The sequence below is a fragment of the Labrus mixtus genome, chromosome 18, assembly GCF_963584025.1.
Source record: "Labrus mixtus chromosome 18, fLabMix1.1, whole genome shotgun sequence".
In the NCBI taxonomy this organism is placed as follows: domain Eukaryota; kingdom Metazoa; phylum Chordata; class Actinopteri; order Labriformes; family Labridae; genus Labrus; species Labrus mixtus.
The window spans coordinates 451265-472034 of NC_083629.1; the positions used below are offsets into that span (position 1 = coordinate 451265).

At 37.6% G+C, this 20770-nt stretch overlaps 1 protein-coding gene across 1 annotated transcript in view; it reads right to left on the reverse strand.

Annotated features, from left to right (window-relative positions):
* sntg2 (syntrophin, gamma 2) overlaps positions 1-14846 on the reverse strand; it is a 38815-nt gene extending 23969 nt beyond the window's left edge. The window contains exons 1-8 of the mRNA XM_061062879.1: positions 14529-14846; positions 8934-9071; positions 8786-8842; positions 8577-8634; positions 7434-7477; positions 5779-5820; positions 2002-2089; positions 797-885 (exon numbers count right to left, since the gene is read on the reverse strand). Of these exons, the coding sequence (XP_060918862.1) occupies positions 797-885; positions 2002-2089; positions 5779-5820; positions 7434-7477; positions 8577-8634; positions 8786-8842; positions 8934-9071; positions 14529-14597 (585 nt within the window). The 5' untranslated portion in view covers positions 14598-14846. The remainder of the gene's footprint in view (positions 1-796; positions 886-2001; positions 2090-5778; positions 5821-7433; positions 7478-8576; positions 8635-8785; positions 8843-8933; positions 9072-14528) is intronic.
* Positions 14847-20770: the final 5924 nt, after the last annotated feature.

Below are 20770 nucleotides of genomic sequence, written 5' to 3' on the forward strand. Positions count from 1 at the left end.
ATCTTATAAGCAGCTATTGGATGCTTCAACTTCTTTCCGGTTTTTAAAGAATTAAATTAAGTATCTAGCATTAAGTCAAATGCACATAAACCTGAAACATGCATAACTTGCACATTTAGTCTGTCTGCATGTTTCTACCATGCCATCTCTCTGGATTATCTGCAGTTCTTTTTTTTAAGTAATACAATCTGTACATTTTTCGAACAGCTCAATCAGCAGCGTCGGTTTAGCTGTTGAAAAAAACGGCGCTCTAACTCTCCCCTCTGCGTGACTCATTTGATCGTCTTTTCATTCATCCATTCATTTGGGATTCTTGTAAACCTCGGGTGCGTGCACAAAGCGAGACTATGCAAGTCTGACTTGAGTCAGTCCTGATTCATTAAGGCTGGATTGTGTTCATGGAATGACTTGAGGCTTAATCAGGAGATGGAGTTAGTTTCAGTCAGACATTTTCAAGTGAGCTTGACTTTCTTTAGCTACGTTGATGGAATACCCCCCAGGTCAATTCATACACACAACAAACAATATAGACAAAACAATCACAATACACAAAGTCAATAAATACATCCATCACTCCAGTGAGATTTTAACATGTGTAAAAGAATACGCTACAAAGTCCAGACAGCCCATTAGGCTCATATGTCTGCACAGAATGTGTAAATGATTTAATTCAGTACAGCTGTTTAACAAAGGTATACGGCATAGTTGTGATGTTTTACAAGCACAACCCTATATTGTAAATAATTCAAACACAATTAAATCAACATTATACATTAATCAAATAGTTTTTTCTTACTATGCAGTTTCCATTTCCATTTAAGTGTAGGCCCATGTCATAAAGAGGACAGGACACCCGGCTGTGATCAGTGGACAGTCCAGGAGAACCTGATAAATAGAATCACTGCATTATTCAAAGGTCCTGAGTAATAACTTTACATTTAGTTAGACCTTCATTACATGTGTCTGATTTTTATGAATGGATCAAAATGAATTAGAGTAACAACCAAGCCATGGTTGCATCCAAAGTGTAAAATTGGAGGTTTTTTTTTTTTTACTTCATTCTAGTGCTTTGTTTTCAAGATATACAGCATCCAAAACAAACAAAATGCTTCTGCATTGATATGAAATTGGCTTGATGATAGAAGACCTGCTTCCTGATTTGGTTACCATCAATAAGCAGGTCCTGTTTGTGATTTCTGTCATGAAAGAACAAAGGATGGCTCAAAGACAAATGGACTTGAACCAGTGGAACAACAGGCAACAAAATAATATTCATTGTCCAATTTTCAAGGCTGGATTTATTTAAACTGCTATATATGAAAATGTATGTTTAATATGACAAAGCTTTATGGTTAGGTGATAAAGCCAACTTCCTTAATCTACAGCCAGAGTAAAACATCAAGTGACATTGAGTGGTGAAATCTTCAACTAAAAAGTTAAATTAGTCAAATTAAATTGACTACCAAGTTAATTTAACTGTACCCTTCATTTAACAGATGAAGTTACAGTACCTCTGCTTATGGAGAAAAAAACAATTAAAAACAAAGTCATTATATATTTCTGGGGGATGTAAATTAACACAGAGTATTCATTGCCCATTCCAAACAGTGGGATCTTTTAAGATCCACTGTGAAACCTATATTTTACAGAGGACTTTGCTTCTACTAAGAGCTCGGAGTAAGATTTGAGTTTTGAATTCTGCCTACGTTGGAACAATCTCAGTTTGTGCAACACCCTCAATGATAGTTGGGTGTAAACCCTTTCCTAATTTATAAATGATGTTCAAACTAGGCTTCTTGTGTGATCTTACATAAAGCTGGTGCAACCCAGGGATGTTCTTTTTTTCAGAGTCTTTCTTTCATCTTTTCAAGCTGCTGATGGTCACTAGCAGGGGATCACAACACTTACTCTGCTTGGCTCAGGCAACTCTGCATGATAAAATTGCTTTATCGCTTGATTAAATTGCATTAATTGTTAGTGTTAACACTATTGAACTCTAACCTAGAGGCAATTTTAGGAAAGATGGAACTTCTCGCAGGTACCGAACAGTGATGGTGACCTCATCTCCAGCAGTGCGCAGCAGGTGAACCTTTGGGGGAAAAAGAGAGAAATATCATGAGACATGATGTATTACACATTTTAATCTAATATAAATAAAATAAGCCACATGAAAATATACAAAATATCACAAGATGATTAAAGAGGATAATGATACGGTAAAGCATAATAGAAGTGCCTTTTATTTATTTTCAGTTTATTTGTCGAGGACCATACATGTTGGCATTGTTACATATGCCAAAATGTATGGACTTCTAGCCATGGCTAATTTGCAGTCCTTGACCCTGTTTAGGCTTTTTGGAAATAATACATGTGATACAAAAACACTGTAAAACAGACATCAAAACTGACATTTGCAGTAGACATGGATAAACAGCAATATAGATGCATGAGTAATAAAAGACAGAATTTAAAATCCATTGTTTCAATTTTATCATGCTGCAGAAAAGTGATGGCTGACAAAACAAAAAGCCGACAATATAAGAGCTTACCACAGAGCTTATTTTCTGCAATGATCCAAAATCCAATGCAAAAAACCATAGGCGAATTCTCGTTAGACCCCATGGCAATGCTAATTCCGGGTTGGCCTACAAAAATACGTCATATGGTTTGTTCTCTATATTACCCAGAGGAAGCATATACTGTATAATGTAAAGAGAATCGGTCCAAGCACTGAACCTTTGGAGTGCATAGAGGACTTATCAGAGTGTTTCCCCTACCATATAGGCTCCTCAAGATCGTTGGTTGACGGCCTGCCAGAACAATCCTATGAGTTGACGCTATACAAATAAGTAAGGTTTTTTTTTTTTTAAGATTTATTTTTGGGCTTTTTGTGCCTTTATTGTAGAGATAGGATAGTGGATAGAGTTGGAAATCAGGGAAAGAAGTCATTTAAGGATACCTTTCCGATAGAAAAGGACAGCTGTCATTAAAAGTAACACATGAACACCAAGATTCCTTCAAGTGTTTGTGTCATCGTGTCGGCATGTCGGCTTGTACCCCCCCCCCAACGCTGTAAACCTAGGGGAAACACTGTATCATTAACATGTACAAACTGAGATCGGTCTGATAAGTAGGATTCAAACCAACTTAAAGCAGTCCCTGTAATTCCAAGTAAATGTTCTAGTCTGTATTATAGGATCTGATGGTCAATGGTGTCAAAAGCAGCACTAAGATCTAACAAGACGAGCACAGACAGAAGTCCCCTGTCTGAGGCTAGAAGTAGATCGTTTGTAACTTTAACTAGTGCAGTCTCAGTGCTATGGTGGACTCTAAATCCTGACTGGAACTCTTCAAATAAACTGTTGTCATGGAGAAAGTCACACAGCTGTTTAGCTACCACCTTCTCCAGGATCTTTGAGATAAAAGGAAGGTTGGATATAGGCCTATAGTTAGCTAGAGTTCCTGAATCTAGAGTAGGCTTTTTAAGTAGAGGTTTGATTACCACTACTTTAAATGCCTGTGGTACGTAGCTTGTCAGTATAGACGAATTGATCATATCTAATATAGAGTTGCTAACTAAGGGAAAGACCTCCTTAAACAGCTTGGTTGGGATTGGGTCTAAAAGACAGGTTGACGGTTTTGATGCAGAAAAAATGGAATATAGCTCTGAAAGGTCGATTGGAGAAAAACAGTCGAGACTAATATCTGGTCCTGGAACTGTCTCTGCCGTATCAGACGTATCTGCACCAGGTAAGGGCAGGAGGTTACCAATTTTGTCTCTGATGTCTAGAACTTTGTTGTTGAAAAAGCTCAGGAAATCATTACTGCTGAGGGCTAAAGGAATACAAGGCTCAATGGAGCCATGACTCTCTGTCAGCCTGGCTACAGTGCTGAAAAGGTATCTAGGATTGCTTTTAATTGTACCCTTTTTTTTTATTTTTTTTTTTATGACCAACATTTTTATTGTTTTTCAAATTGTTTTACAACAGTACAATATCAGGCAACAAATGATATAGAACAATACCCAACAAGGGTAATACTATCAATGCAAGACAAAAAAAAAACAGACCTGTCAAACAAAAATTATAATTAACTTAAATTAAATGCAGGAATAAAGCAGGATGAATAAAATATATGTAAATAAATAAAAACGTAAAAATTAAAAATAACAAAATTCCACAACCACAACATGATTGTTTCAGATTATGCTGCATGGAAGTGTTAAGTTGTCCACCTTTTACAGAAAATTGTGTTTCCATAAGATTTACAGGGGTCTGTCAGCCTACATCACCAAACCAAGATGTGTCAAGCCTGCTAGGCTTAGTGGATCAGCGGCACGCTGCTAATAATTTCCAGTCAAAAGAGAGAAGTGATGACTGCTGTTTAGCAGAGAAGTTAAGATCCTGTGACAACATTAATATATTTTCCCCATTTAGCAATGAATAAGTCTAATCGGTCTACCATCCTATATGTTAATTCATCAAAGGCTGCCACTATACTTAATTGACTGAACCAAAGGCTGGACGGAGGGAGTTCTGCCGCCTTCCATTCTCTAACTAGGAGCTTCCAGCCCAGCATGATGGCCGTATGGATCCACCCCGCCTGAGATCGAGGGATCCCGCTTAAAGGTGTAGAGTCCCCCAGTATGTATAGGCTAGGTATGAATGGAATGTCCTGCCCCACGACCGATTTAATGTTCTCATGGATTGCTGTCCACCATTACATTAACCCCGCTTTATTTAATTTTGCAGGGGTCCAATAAACTCTATTTAGAATTTTAAATTGTATTAACCTGGTCTTAATCTCCAGAAGATTTTGGGGGATTTTGCAGAATAGAACTCCATTCATCATCACTAAATAACTTATTAAGGTCAGTCTCCCATGTCTGCCTGAGGCTCCCTGTGTGATCTCCCGACCTGTCCAGCAAAGCAGAGTAGTATTTCGAGGCTTCCTTACCCTTACCAAAGGCATAAAGTATCTCCTTAAGAATATCAGGTTTTGAGAGAGTCACCCGAGGGTCTGGAACAGCCTGGTTGAGTAAATGTCTTATTTGGAGATACTGCCAGAATTGATTCTGAGATATGCCATATTGTTCCTTCAGAGAAGTAAAAGATTTAAGTACTAATTGTACCCTTTTTAATTTCATGTAAGGCAAGGTCTAATGAAAAAGCAAATCTGTCACCTCTAACAACCCCAAATGCATCCCAGCCTCAGATCTGATCCTTAAATATCCTCTCCAACATTTGTAGTAGCCCTTGTCACTTTAGCCTTAGCATCTGGTGTGAGCGTGACAGCCTTTCATTAAAAGCACTGCATTTAGTTCTGAAGAGAAACAGCTCATTATGTGTGTTGACGCTCCTGAGGTGAATGTAGGGAACGGCTGATGAGGCTTCACAAGGAGAAAGAAATGACAGACTAGGCAAGATTGTGGGTATGGGTGTGTGCAGGGGGGCTGAAGGGATACACAACAAAGCAAGAAACATTATTTGAAAATAAAATTGAGTTGTTAAAACGGGACATGAATAAAACTGCTGTCAACCATTAGCTCCTTTTTGTGTCACATTTGGTACAAATCTCCTTCTTCTCAATATTTTTTGATTTGTCATTGCTTCAACTTGGAACAAAAACAGCAACCTGCCAAGAAAACAACACAGAAAATAGAATCTTCATTTTGAAAGCCTCTGGGATTTGCTGGTATACCGGGAAGAAGGATGGAACAGCAATGGATGGATAAAGAGGGTATTGGCTTTTACAACAGCTAATAACAAATATACTCACAACTTCGTCATGAGTACAAGGCTCTACATTTATGCCATTGACCTAAAGAAATCAACAGAGAGAATGGAAAGGCAAGAACATAAATATATTGCGGAGAAGTGTACACTTAATTCATATCTAAACATTGCTTTTCAATAAAAGATTTAAAAAACAACAGAGGCATTTAAAGGAACTCAATAGAGACAACACAAATACACAGAAAACTACAACAAGGTCATACATTTTACGACAAAAAGTCGTATGCCCGATACCTTTAACACAACAAACAATCACAAAGAAAAGACCCACAAAACGACCGACTCCTTTGGGGTAGGGGTGGGGTGGTTTGCATGTCTGCGTCTTGTGTTAAACTTCTCAGGGGCTGAGGTTATAGCTGTTATCTATTGATTTTATTCACATTAAAAAAGAAAGCATTTTAACCAACCCTTGATTTGCCTGCAATGGCTCAAAATGAATGCAATCCTCTGCAGCGTGACGATTCAAACAGGTCATGGCAAAAAATAATCCAATAGTGAACTATTGGATTATTTTTTGTTTGAATCAGAAGTTATTCAAATAATAACATAATTCATAATATCTTAGCTTATGATCAATAATATTGCTTGGCTTCCAATGAATCCACTTGATATTATTTTCTAAAAATCCAATAAACCTAACGGATAACTTCAATTGAACTTTGTATAATTTCTGTGGTGGAATGTCTGTCCCTGTTTAGATTGAAATGTACAGACATCATTTTCTTTATTCACTGTTCTCTGATGTCAGTCAGACCTGATAGAGTTCAGCTGTGACTAGAGAAGCAAGGACAGCTTAGTGTGCCAAGGGTCCCTCATATCTGCATGTTTGGCAGCCTTAGTGTCCTAGCCGTCACAGACTAGTTTAGGGGGGTCAATATGACCCAGGCATCAATAACGTATTTTGTATATGAAGAGCCTGAGGAAGAGTTTGGCAGAATTGGGATGGCAAGACACCCTACCAGACATGTTTTGTTACTCCATCTCTCCTCCAGAGCATTCTTGTACATATAAACTTTCTTCAACTTAAGACATATCAGTCTTCTGAATATTTCTTGTGTGAAGTCAAGTTGTTACTAATTACCTCAACAATTTCCAACTAATAGGATCTTTGTATTTATGTATTGCAGTGCTTCCCAAAGTGTGGGCCGCGCCCCCCTGGTGGGCCGTGTGGGTACTGCAGGTGGGCCGCAAAAAGCCCTCCACCAATTTTAAAAATAAAAGAAATATCACAATAATGATGATTTACCATGAGTCAACCCTCTAAGTGATTAGTAAGGCGTGTCATGACTATTCATGGTATATTGTTCAGTAAACTTTGTGTCTATAATATCATGCTGTAATGTCCAATCATTTACCCTTACTGAAAGTTATAGCTGTAGTCATAAAAAAAAAATTATGGACCCCAAAATAATTTTGTATTTCAAAGCGGGCCGCGACAGTCTTAAGTTTGGGAAAGGCTGATGTGCTGTATTAGTATTTTAATGAACAGAAATTGTTCTTTTTTGGTGACTTCATAAATTAACTACCACAGGAATTTTAATTGGAGTAGGAATGTGAAATAAAGATTCAAAAGTTTCTTCTCTTGGCATTGACTTGAGTCAACTTCAAATCATGCAAGTCACAAACTGATGTACCAACCTGCAACACAGCATCCCCAACGAATAGCTTCCCAGTCTGATCGGCTGCAGGGGTCAGATGTCAAGTATCAGAGGTTAATGACAACACTGGGAAATAATTGATCATTTCAAACTTGGTACTGGTGACGAAATAGCAATCAATGTCCCTGACAACATCCTACAGTTCAGAGGAAGAACATAAATCTAATCGGGATACAAACTAATTTGCAGGGGAAACAATGAAAGCTCTTTTCCCAAGGGATATAAAGACAGATATAAAGTCTAATTTTAGAGGAGGTATCAAGAGATATGTGTGCACACTCTCCTCCATCTAGCTGGCAGAATGGTCACATTATTAAATCCAATCACTGTTTACCACTTTGGTTTCTTTACTGAGGGAAAGAAACTTGCACACCTATTAACAAAGTAAGGATTATAGAAAACAATGCATTAGATTTCAAACCTTTAGCTTCTAAGTCCATCAGTTACCCCTGAGTGTGCATAATGGTATATGTATTACGTTTGTGTCAAAAAGGTGACATGACCTGGTTGAACTTTTTGAAGACCCTTCACTTCTCATCTGCAAGGCTTTCTAGTTTGTAAAGCCCCTCCAGCCACTGTTCAATGCAGTGTTTCATTTAGTTTAATCATTTCACATAAAAGAGATCTTATCAGCTCAGTTTTTGGTGCATGTGCCAGTGAAGTCTGCTTTAATCATACTGAGAAGTACTCAGTATAGTTTATATCTCCTGTGTTTCAAACAGCTAAAAAAACAGCATGGGTGATGCCTTTAGGGTTATTTTAGACCACAAATCTAAAACCAACACCTACAATTAATTAATGGGAAAAGAAGTAGCTCTACAGCTTTACGTTATTTTTGTCTTTTTCTTTTTAACTCAGAGATAATTGAATAACAAAATGAAAAAGCTGAACATTCAAATGGTGTGCTTCAGCACGGTACAGTTCATGCAGGAGCACAAGCACGGGTACACAGTGTGGACAGCCTTCATTATGGAGAAATCCAGAAGTTTTATGGCTGTATCTGACTAACATGACTCAAAATAAGACACAAAGTCAGTAATAACCTGGTTAATTGCATTTCATGTTGGATTCAAAATATTTCCCAAATACCAAATTGGAGTAGTTTGAAAGTACACTTTCTTACCTACTTGATCTTTGAAAATCTTTGAAATAACCACAGGCACTTTGTGCTCTGCCCCTCCCTGAGAAGAAGGAGAGATAAAACAGAAAAAAAACCACATTGTTGAAAGTCTGTTGTGAAATTCTCTGGAAAAACTGATTTCTCATCTCTGTAACCCAGAACCTTTTCATATCCACTTTATTCTCTCCATAATAAAAGTAGTATCTGCTTACTTTGATGCTTAAGCCCAGACTGCCAGAAGCCTGTCTTCGTAGTACAACAGTTCTGTGCTTTAGAAAGTGGGAGTTTCTTATTGGCAAAAAGAAATCATGAACATTGAAACAGTATTCTGGAGTAAATGCAAGTCTCTGGCAAACTTACATTTACTTGGGGTTCACTTCCACTTGTGCAAACCACATCCATCTTCTGAATGGTTAATACCTCTTTGGTCAGTTTTAGGCAGACATCATAGGTATTGTTGGTCTCCTCATTGTACATCAAAGCAATCCCAGATTTTGTCTGTAAGAAGTGAGAGGAGCATTTACAAAGCTGAGCGATTCTGTACTCAATGAACATGTTAATCCTCTTTTCTCAATGTTTTGGTTCATTAGTTTTGCTTGACATTATGAGAGTCTGAATTTGTGTGTAATTGAAAAAAAAATGATTGCATGCTTTGAACTGCATAGCTTTACATAAAGTGACACTCAAAAGTTAAGAAACAGGACAAGACTGTTGGCTTTGAATACAGAAAAAAGAACGCAGTTGTCAGATAAAAAATGTTCCATGTTTAGGACTGCCTTTGTGTTTCTGCATATTCTAATATGGAATTTCGGGAATATTAATTAGATAGCAAAACATATTATTTTTGTTCATTCAACTTGTGGAAAAGCAGATTTGTATGTATTACATTTGCAAATATTGAAATTATTTTATATTTTCAGCTTATTACATTTTAAAGGATTTTCTGCAATTTTTTCTGCATTTTAAGTATCATAAAAAATCATTGGTGCATACAATCTCTGAGTAGGCCAACAACTCCCAAAAAACATATACTGTAAACACCAATACTGTGGAGGAGTAACTTAGCCTTCCAAAGGACACACCAGACATGTGGCTGCAGGAGCTGGGGATCAAACCCCCAACTTTCTGATTGAGAGACGACAACGACTCTGCCAACTGAGCCACAGCCAGAAACAACACATTCATGTCAGTGTCTCAACTAAAACAGACAGCCTGTGAATCATTTGAACTGCTGGATACTAATGCCACAGTTAAAAAAAATACATTTGCTTATAATGCATATTATTTTCATTGTTTGTGTGTCTCTCTCTCAAACATACCACATACAGACAAAATCAAATAATGAATGATATTGGGTATAAGCAGTGATTTTGTGTTCTTGTTAGTACTTCATGATTTGGGGCGAATGTAGGAACAACTTTAAGACATTCAATATTTCCATGAATCTTTTTATTCCAATTTGAAGGATTAATCTTGTTTACGTTCAGTGTCTGATGAAAGTGTTCACAACAATCCGGTAATGGGACAAGCTTCACAATCATATCAGACATGGAAATAAATGGGGTCATTAAAATGCACAAGTGTTCTGCTTTGGATCTAAATAAATATGCTAATGACACATTGGGGTTATTAAAATGCAGAGTATCCTTCTACTGAATTAGGAAACATTTCAGTTGAGATCCCAGACTGACAGTTGCAACCTTATTTTGATGTATCAGAATGTATGTTACTATACACTCTCATGACACATTCAAAGCCATCCACATAAACCTCTAATTACTGCCTGGTTTTGTAGCTGAATAATTGAATATGACTGTGCATAATACTGTATAACTTATGTGTCCTTGCACTTCCTACTGGGACTCATTATGAGCTTTAAAAAAGCTTGATCTATGATAAAACATTGGAGTCTGTTAACAGCCCTCATGGGTTCCCAGACTTCCAGGCATTAGTTAATTTGCCATATGGAGATTACGGTCAAGCCATCTGACAAGTAATGATACCTGTACATAATGATTTAGTTTATTCTTTCTAAAAATTGAAAAAAGTAAAGGAAGAAATTGTTTAACTGTGTCAAACTACATCAATCTTTAGATAACATGACAGGGGTAGACGTACCCTTACAGCACTGTGAAAATATTCCAACAAGTATAAGTCAATTCAAAGTATATCAATATGTTTTAAATACTTCAAGTAATTATAATGCAGTAATATGTTCCTTGGGTGTTTCAGAATAAAAGACTGCATTAACAATATGTTACATTTGAATGCTTTAAGTGTTTAAGTTTTTTTTAATGCGTTTATGAGTTTAGAAAAAACGCTAATAAGACCTCTCATCAGTTTCTGATACCTGTATTAGGCAAATTGAATAATTTTAAAAGAGCGAAAAAGGCTTAATGATTACTTTTATTAGAGCCCTACCGATTAATGGGCCAGCCGATAATATCGGCCAATATTAGCATATCCAGGCCTATCAGTATCAGCAAATGTTGTTGCAGAAATATCACTGATATCACTAGATTTATTCACCAGTCAAACAGCATTTCATTTGGGCATCATTGTATAACACTAGCAGTTCTCTTTCACCAGCAGAGGGCGCTATATGGATTACAACAAGCATCACTCTCCAGTGTGAAGCAGTGATGCACATACATGTGAAGTTACTTTCCAGTTGTGTGACCCTCATGTCTTCATCATATATCTTTTTCCACAAGTGTTCGTTCTGCAGATCTACCTATCCCTACAGATTGAACATAGATCTAAAAGGATATCGATGGATCATTTTTCCTCTCCCCAATATCAATGTTGGCCCCCTCATATCGATTTGGCCCTACTTTTAATTGACTAAACTGGAATAAAAAATGTTGAGTTATTGTCGACATAAACTAGAACAAAACACTGGAGGGTAAAAATGACTGAATTGTGACTAAACTAATGAACATTTCCGTCCAAAGACTAAGACTAAATCTCAAACAGCTGTCACAGTTCAAATTGGCACAAACAGAAACTTGAACACTTCAAACCTAAAATCTCATCGTTTAGCAAAGTCTATTATTACCTGGTCCGATCAGTCAGTATTCACAGCATGTTTTGCCTCTCTCTCTCATGTCTTATAGAAAGCTTTTCCTCTTAGGGCGCACTCAAACTATAGGCAATCTGTACTGTGCCCAAGCACACTTCACCCCTAAAGTCCAGTTCTATGACTAGTGTGAGTGCTCAGGCACGGTACACTTCCTCCGCCCTGACACGCTTCAAAGAGGTGTGCTTCAGCACGGTACAGTTCATGCAGGAGCACAAGCACGGGTACACAGCATGGACAGCTTTCATTATGGAGAAATCCAGAAGTTTTATGGCTGTATCTGACTAACATGACACAATATAAGACACAAAGTCAGCTTTCTTTTTCTCCGAGGTGTGGACGTGGACCTGACAGCCTGTCTTTTTTTTGTTCTTTATATTTTTTCGAGTCCGCCTGTCTTGTAAACTAAGCACACTTCATGCAGTAACTAGGCTACGTACAGACATGTGTTGTTTTACGACCTTAAGAGGTAACCATGCTGAGGCCCGGTTAGTCCTGGAGCAGTGTGAGTGCAGGCCAGCGGGGAATGGGGAGGGGGTGCAATCGTGCTTGATCTAAACTTTGCTAGTGTGAGCGAGCCTTTAGTTTCCTCTAATGTTTGTTGAATTTTTGTGTGACATTGACTAGCAGCATGTTTGCTGTTAATGAATTCAGTTTTTTAAATTTGCATTATTTATGAATTAGCTGCCCACTTTTTCTTACTCTCTTGTGGGCCACCGTGCAAATTATCCCAAATAAATAAATTAAGCAAACTAAGTATTAATGTGCAAACTAAGTATTAATGTACAACTAAATTGTGTAACCTAGTTAGAGTCAATACCAACTTAGGGATATCTTAACACACTTGGTAACAGATTTACAATAAGTTACAAAAGGGAAGGTAGAAATGATGCCTGTCTGGTTCACTTACAGTATACAATGACATAAAATTCAAACACATTGCACACTATTGCTTATGCTGTAGACAGATATATGTTTCTACTGCTGCCTTCTTATTGAAATCTCAGTTCATCTGCATTAAAAGAGCCAAACTGAGGATCCATTTAAAAGGGTTTTATGCTAACACAATTTGACTACAAGCCAATTCCAAGGGCAACAGACTAAAACATGAGGCCAGTACAACCAGTAAATGAGAGTTGACATAAATTTGAAGACTGAAAGCAGGAAGTCAAGAATACAGAAATTCTGCCCTTAAAACTACAAGACATCCTTTGGGGAAAAAAAGCATGAGGTGGGTGTGCAGTGCAAATACAATACATGAAGATTCGACAGCAAGACAAATCAATATTTAACCATTTTTTATCTTTTTCAAAGGTTTATTTGGGGGCTTTATGAGCCTTTACTTTGAGATAGGACAGCAGATAGAGTCAGAAATCAGGGAGAGAGAGTGGGGAATGGCATAAGGGAAAGGAGCCTTAGGTCGGATTTGAACCCGGGCCACCCGCTTGGAGGTCCACAGCTTCTGCATATGGGGCACGCACAGAAGAGGTCAAAATGTTCCAGCAACACTTGTAGTATGAAGATCAACTTTATTAACAATTTAGACCGACGCGTTTCGACTCGTGGCGTTCATCAGGGTCATCAAGAAACAGATTTACAAACATCACACGCACTCTAACCAATAGGCTACTGATGACCCACCAGTTTTATCTTGTATATGTTTATTCAACCCTCTAACTTGCATAACTAAAGCCTTTCGGGTTAACTATTGGTCAAGGACTTGCAAACAGAAACTAACTTAACACTCAGGGTTGATTCAAAGCCATGCAGATACTGATTTATCCACAGAACCTATTGAAACAAAGAAACTCTGCTTACTGTATAGTTTTAGCGCTCAGTCTGGTAAATGGAGAAGTGTGAAAACTGAACACTGAGTAAATTCAAGCAGACGTCTCTCCCCCAAGGCGTAGGTATCCCGTTTTGAAAGAAATGCTTTCTGAACAAAAAGTGCTCACAAAGCAAGACTCACAGAAGTGATGAAATTCAAGGTGCTGGCATGGAGGAAATATCAGGGCTAAATCCCAGGTGGATATATGTTCCAACAAAACCACAATTTCACATAAACATAGAAAACTGAATCAAGGCTATTCAGAAAACTAACAAAATGTGTGTTTAATTTCTGTCTTTTTTGTTACATCAATTGATAAAAAACAATTCCTTAAGAAATCCCAGATCAACTGAATGCCCTGTCAACTGAAAATAATGGTAGCCTACAAACAATAATAAGCATAGCCTATCACAAAGGTAGCCTATCAAGATCAACCACTCAAACCATCAAACCACGCTTCAATTAATACAACTGGCCCACGCAATACGCGTATGCAATCAAAAAACCAATAAGTTTAATTGAACCTGCTTCTATGTCAGTTTAAATGCATTTGTCAGCAGGACAAAGGGGTTTTGGGGAATTCGTAAAGTCCCCCATTGGATTCGGCATACGTAATGGAAAATGATAAACTAAGCAACGCCGTTTTTTCAGCAAATATTGTTCTAAACTTGCAGCTAAGCACACGTAGGTCGATAAAGAAGCAAATTACAAATGATAGAGTAGGCTATGCGCCCTTTATTCAAAGTTATAGGCAACGTATTTTCAGTTACAAACACCAAATGTTGCTATTAATATTGTGACATGCGCAGAAACCCCATCTATCTTAAAATATATAGCCTATCCCTAAACTTATCATGAGTCATAATGTGAACATTCCGTTTTTAAAGAGTCTGTATCTTCTTCATCAAATAACAAACTGCATGCAGCCTATGATGTGCTCTCATAGCCTACCTGCCACTACGCATATAACACTGCATTGGATGGTGGTGAAGTGACCTGATCCAGGCTACATCCATGCTATTTCATGTTTAATGAATGCTTTACTTGCCGAAGTTGAACCCTTAAGGCTGTCGACTCGCTCGATCAGCTCCGGTTGATGTTCCCCGGTTTCATTCATTTCCCGTTAAACCGCTTGCTCTGTCCGCTGACTTCGACGGGGAGTTTCTCAAGTCCTTCACCCAGCCACAGACTGCAAGTGTTTGTCGCCGGCATCCCAGTAAACGGGGGAGGAAGGCTGAGAAACCATGACTTTAAAATATCCCCTATATGATGAAATGAACAATGTTGCCTGATAAGAGGGCAGAAATAGAAACGGCGATCGTTGTAATTCTTCTCTGGATGTCTCAGCCTGTCAGCTCAGTGGCTCCTCTGCTGCTGCTCATCTGTCTCTCCACCTGCTGCCTGTCCTCTTATTAACCATTCCTGCGTCAAACCACAGGACATGAACTATTCACTGCTCTGTTATTATAATCCTAAAACCTTAGAACGGCAGTATCAGCATGAGGTGTGGATATTTTTTTGTTTATTTGTTTGTGTATCATAACTTGTCATTTGCAGCACTGGAGAGGTGGGATGTAGAACATTGCCATGGAGTCAGTGCTTCCTCTGGCAGAAACAAAATATCAGCATGAACATCTTGGAGTTATAAATTGCTACCTCCTTGAGCATGTACATCTTTGGAACCTGGCACACATTGAGTTATGTGGACATGGGATATTTCCTAAAGGAGGGCAGATGTGTCAGAAAAGATTTTGTGAGCAAGTTCTACCACTGACACAAGTGGTCTGAGGCTTTGCAACCATCAGAAGTTTGCTTTTAGATGCAGCCTATAGACGTGTTCAAAATATGTTTCTAATAAACTGAGGTTATAAAAAGTTGCTCTCAAACACCTGAGAGGTGGTTTTATTTTTAATCATTGATGTACTTTTGATGTATTTTTTATTGTTGAATGTAGTGTGTAGCCTTGAGTTTAAGTTCATCTAACAGTTCCAGAGGCAGAGCAGAGCTGCAATGAGCCGTAAAGGCAAAAACAGCCACAGCAAGAAGCAAACATTGTTTACCACACACTATCCACTCAAAGAATGAAGACAACACATTTGTATAATGCCATAGAAAACATATGCCTCCATTTATGATTACTACACATACTTTAAAAAAAAAAACTTGTTTAAAGCCTATACAGAGGTGCATCCAGTGAATAGTGATCATCTTTTTTAACCTGCATTTTTAAGTTCACTTCTGTCTTCATTTAAAAAGCTATACTAAACAGAACCAGTAGACTGAGGCAGCATTTTTGATCAAAAGTACTTTTAATAAAGGGAGCTACTTTTCAATGAACTTCAAATTATTTAATTTGCTTTTACAAGATAAGTCAAATAGTCTGCCGACTTAACATTGCAACACATCATCTGCAATTCACAACAAGGACCTTATTGCAACCTATGTAATTATCTCTGTTGTAAATACTAAACTCAGTGCTGTTTACCATGAAAGAGACAGACACTCCTTCCTCATTGTATTGTATTGGTTAAAAAAGTATTACCAGTAAATGCTTTGATACGTTTTTGACAAAGGCTTATAATAAAGTTCAAGGGATTATGTGATCGGGCCAACTCAAGAAAATTAGTTTAAAAAACTCAGACTTGTTCACTGTCTCACTTCATGCTGAATAGTACCTCCACGCTTCTGTCTGTCTGAACTTTGTTGTAAGATAAAACTAGGGGCAAGATGAGGAAGATTAGCTTTTAGTTACACCAGCAACATATCAGTTTGTGTAACATAAACTTGTATCATGTTGATAGATTACTAGACCTCACTCTCTTTTATTTTGAACTTCTGTGATGCTTTAAAAAAAAAAAAATTCTCATGTTATCTGAAAATGCTAACTTTTCCAGGATTTTGTGTTACATACCAGATTTGTTTCAAGGCCAGAGTTCTTTAGAGCAAACTGGAAACATTTTACATATAGGTCATTTTTAAAGTTTTCCTCTAGAGGACGTGAGTTAATACATTTTTTAAATAATCTGGATTTTGAACAATACCCAGAATTAAGGGGCTATCCTAGTTCAAGTTGTCAAACTCCCTTTTTAAAATCCTCTATATATTTGCATATAGCCTTTATGTGGCTGAATTCTTTGCTGTGCATTAAAGACACTGCTGCAGATTCATTCAGCGTCTATCTTTCTCTGACTTTACAACCTTTTTTTGTTAAAGTTGTTAACTCATCAGAAAGTAATCCTCTGCAGACAATTAGAGGGCAAGGTTCCTCTTAAATTCAGCGAAGGTTTTACAGAATACTTTCTTAGATTTTTTTCAGACTGTCTTTGCAAATTGGCACACCACTTTTTTGCTGAGGATTTTCTTACAAAAAAAAAATAGCTCTTCAGAAAAGCAGAATGTCTGATACACCATGGCTTGTTTTAGATGGCAAAAAAAAAACTGCCAGACGGGGATTGGGTGCATGAATAATTGAATTTGTCTGTCCAGATGCTAAATGATTAATTGATCACAACATCTAATTACTACTTAACTTAAACAAAAACTACTTAAAAAACTATTTTTAAATAGATCAAATTAAGACTAAAAGTCTTCTGCCACTCTAGAAAATAGCATAACACACATAATTTACTCAAGTAGAAACGAGGTCATTACAAAAACAGAATCTTGAAAAAGAAGATGGACTGATCCAAGTTCTTTACAAAACTGTGTTGGATTGGTAAAGTCTTCTGAATCTGTTCCTGTATTGTATATATGTTGCTACAACTAGGTAGGTATTTTGACTTATTCCCCACCTATTCCAGGTACAATAGCACTGCAAACATTCATATTAATAATAATCTGACTTATTGGTGTCTTATTGTACTTCATGAAACAGAGTTAACTGCACCCTGGGCTACGCTGCTAGCATGGCTTCAAAATCCATTTTCTCCCATTTTCACAAACTGCAATCATAACAACTTTCTTCCACACTCTGCATTCAAGCTTTTTTAAGCTAAGCTAATTCCTGATACAAATTTAAGGGAGGCTCTCATGCACTCTTTATCTGATCATTTAGGTCACAAAAACATGTTTCACCTTTTTTTTTAAGATTTCATTTTGGGCTCATTGCTTTTGTTCAGAGAGGACAGTGGAGAGTCTGAAAATGAGAAGAGAGAGAGTTTGGGAATGAAATATCAACCTCTGACATCAGTGTGTGAACGGGTAGTTGTGACATGCGGTGTAAAAGTGCTTTGAGTAGTCAAAAGTACGGTGGCCGGTAGGGGTCACCATCAGTTGCTGAGCTTGTGACCCCTACCGGCTACCATACAAAAGACTAGAACAGTGCTAAATAAGCTAAAGTCCATTTACCCTTATTGTAGCAGCTTAAATAGAGCAATGGTTTATCCTACAATAGAGAGAAATGCAGAGTTATTCAGACACAAGTCTAAGTGGGAGCCTGCACAGTTTAGAGAGAAAAATGTATGGGATGGTGTATTGAGAGCTGTCAGACTTTTCATGAGCAGTCTGCCTGTGAGAGGTGGATTGACAAAGACAAAGGTCTAATAGAAAGGTGAGTTCTAAGACAGCACAGTAGCCTACTGAGTGCAATTTTCTTCTTACCACTGTAACTTTTGCTGCTTTGCTAAAGTGCTCATGATGGATAGGCCGGATCTTTGTAACATAACAATGAGTAAGGTCTTTTACCTGCTCTTTTGTAACATAACAATGAGTAAGGTCTTTTTACCTGCTCTTTTGTAATGTTAACAGAAAAAGAGTAAGGTATTTTACCTGCTTCTTGTAAAGTGTCTCGAGATAACACTTGTTATGAGTTGACGCTATACAAATAAAAATTGATTGATTGATTGATTGATTGATATCCACCTTAGTGTTTCTGTGAGTTGATTAAAAATTCATGATCAAATCTCAAAGCTGCACTAAGGTCTAAAATATGTAAGACTTAACAATCTCCTGGTTGATAGATAGATAGATAGATAGATAGATAATACTTTATTGTCAGACGTAGTCTGAAATTTGCCTTGCGTCACAACAATTAAGACAGGAAACAAAGATACAAACATTTGACACAGCACAACACTCAAGATACAAACATTTGAAACAACACTCAAACGCCAAACAAATGCCCAGAGGCCCTAAACATGCTTTGGTCGAGGATTCAGCTCCACATTCAATTTTAGGATTGATTGGTGAACAAAAGAGTGTTTCAGTCTGACCTTCTTAAAACGTGGGACCCTGTATCTCCGGTTTGATGGTAATAGTTCATACTCTGTGTTCAGGGCGTGGTCAGGGTCAGAGGCGATGCAGTTAGCCAGTCTTAAAATGCTTTTGTTGTAGGCCGATTCATAGAGTCTTTGCATGGGTTGGCCTACAATCTTAGAGCAGATGTTCAACTGCTGGAGCAGTTTAGACTTCAGAGTGGCGGACAGACACATATACCATGAGGTGTTACAATACTGTAGGACACTTAGAATCACAGAGGTAACGAACAAAAGAAGAATCTGTCGACTCGCCCCAAAAGATCTCAGACGGCGGAGGAAATCAATTCTTTGTTTTGTCTTTTTACAGATGTAATCGATGTGATCTTTCCAGGACAACAGATGGTCGATCATTATACCCAGATATTTATAAGATGACACTTGCTTGATTTTTTTAATCATGAATGAGAATAGGAGCTTTATGAGCATCAGACGGTGAACCAAATACAATTTCCTCTGTTTTCTTTGCATTGATCTCTAGAGCGTGTTTATCACTCCACATAACCATTTTGTTCACAGCATGTTGGTGCAGTCCAGGGTCGTCAGAGTTACTTAACAGAGAAATCAGAGCTGTATCGTCAGAGTACTTCAGAGTGTACTGATTTTGTGTATCAGACCGACAGTCATCTGTATAAAAAGTGAAAAGCACAGCTGAGCTCACACAACCCTGGGGAGCGCCAACATTAGTTGTGATAGCAGATGAAAGGGTGTTATTCACCTTCACAAACTGGATTCTGTTAGTGAGAAAAGAAGCATACCAAAGAGTCAAGTAGGGGTTAAGTTTTTGTTGAATCATTTTTGATACTAAGATGCTGATGAAAAGTCTAGAAAGAGGGCTCTTGTATTTGGCTTATCTAAATGTTTGGTGATGATATGGGCCAGAGTGGTAACAGCATCCTCTGTTCCACAGCCTTGCTTATAAGCAAATTGGTATGGATCAAGTGTGTGATTTGTTTCGCTAACAAGATGTTTGAGGAGTATTCTTTCTAGAGATTTCATGATCACTGAGGTAAGAGCTATTGGTCTGAAGTCTTTATGATCCCTTGGACATGGAATCTTAGGTAAAGGGTTTATGTACAAAGTTTTCCATGACATAGGGACCTCGTGTGTGTCAACTGAAGACTGAAAAATTGGTTGCCATACTGGAGCCAACTCAGCTGCAAAGTTTTTTTTAGCAGAAAACCGCTACACTTATCAGGTCCCGCTGCTTTCTTTGTATTTGTACCCTGAAATGTTTTCCTTACATCTTCAACAGTGATAATAATTCTGTCTGAAGCTGCAGGTATGATGGTTCTGAGTATTTCAGGGAATTTTGCAGGGTCGTCTTGTGATTCAAATCTAGTAAAAAAAGAGTTAAGGTCATTGGAAAATTTAAGTTCATTGTCTGTCGCAATTGATTTGATTGGAGTTGACATGCCCGTCATAGCTTTCATGGTGTCCCACACTCTTTTAGAGTTTTTAGCTTTAAAGGCTTGTTCAAGAAGCTGTCTGTGTGCCACTTTTGCTTCTCTCAGTCTGATTCTCAACTCTTTTTCTGCAAGTTTTAGTGCTCCAGGATTTTTATTTTTAAAAGCCACTTTTCTTGTATTTATGACTGCCTTTATGTCACTAGTGACATATGATTTATTATTAGGGTAAATTTAAATTTCCTTTGTTGGAACAACCAGCTCTACACAAAAATGTATATAATCATTTGTAACATCAGTTATGTCATTATGTCATTTTTATAAACATCATTTAAGTTTGTTGACAAGCAGGTGTAACCAGGTTAAAATTATTATTATTATTTTATATTTGAAACTTCACCAAATCCTGATAAACATTGAAGAAATATTCGTTTTAACATGTTTAATGTGTGTTTTGTGGCTCACTGAAGTTCAACTGTTAATACCTGTACTGTCACTTTAAGAGGTCGCAGTGTGCGTGACGTCATGTGTTGTGCTTCTCTCAGTCCACGCTAAACTCACTGAGAGAAGGTAAGGATAGTTTGTTCTGCTCATGGTTTAGCACTATTTCTTGTTATAGACAATGTAAAATG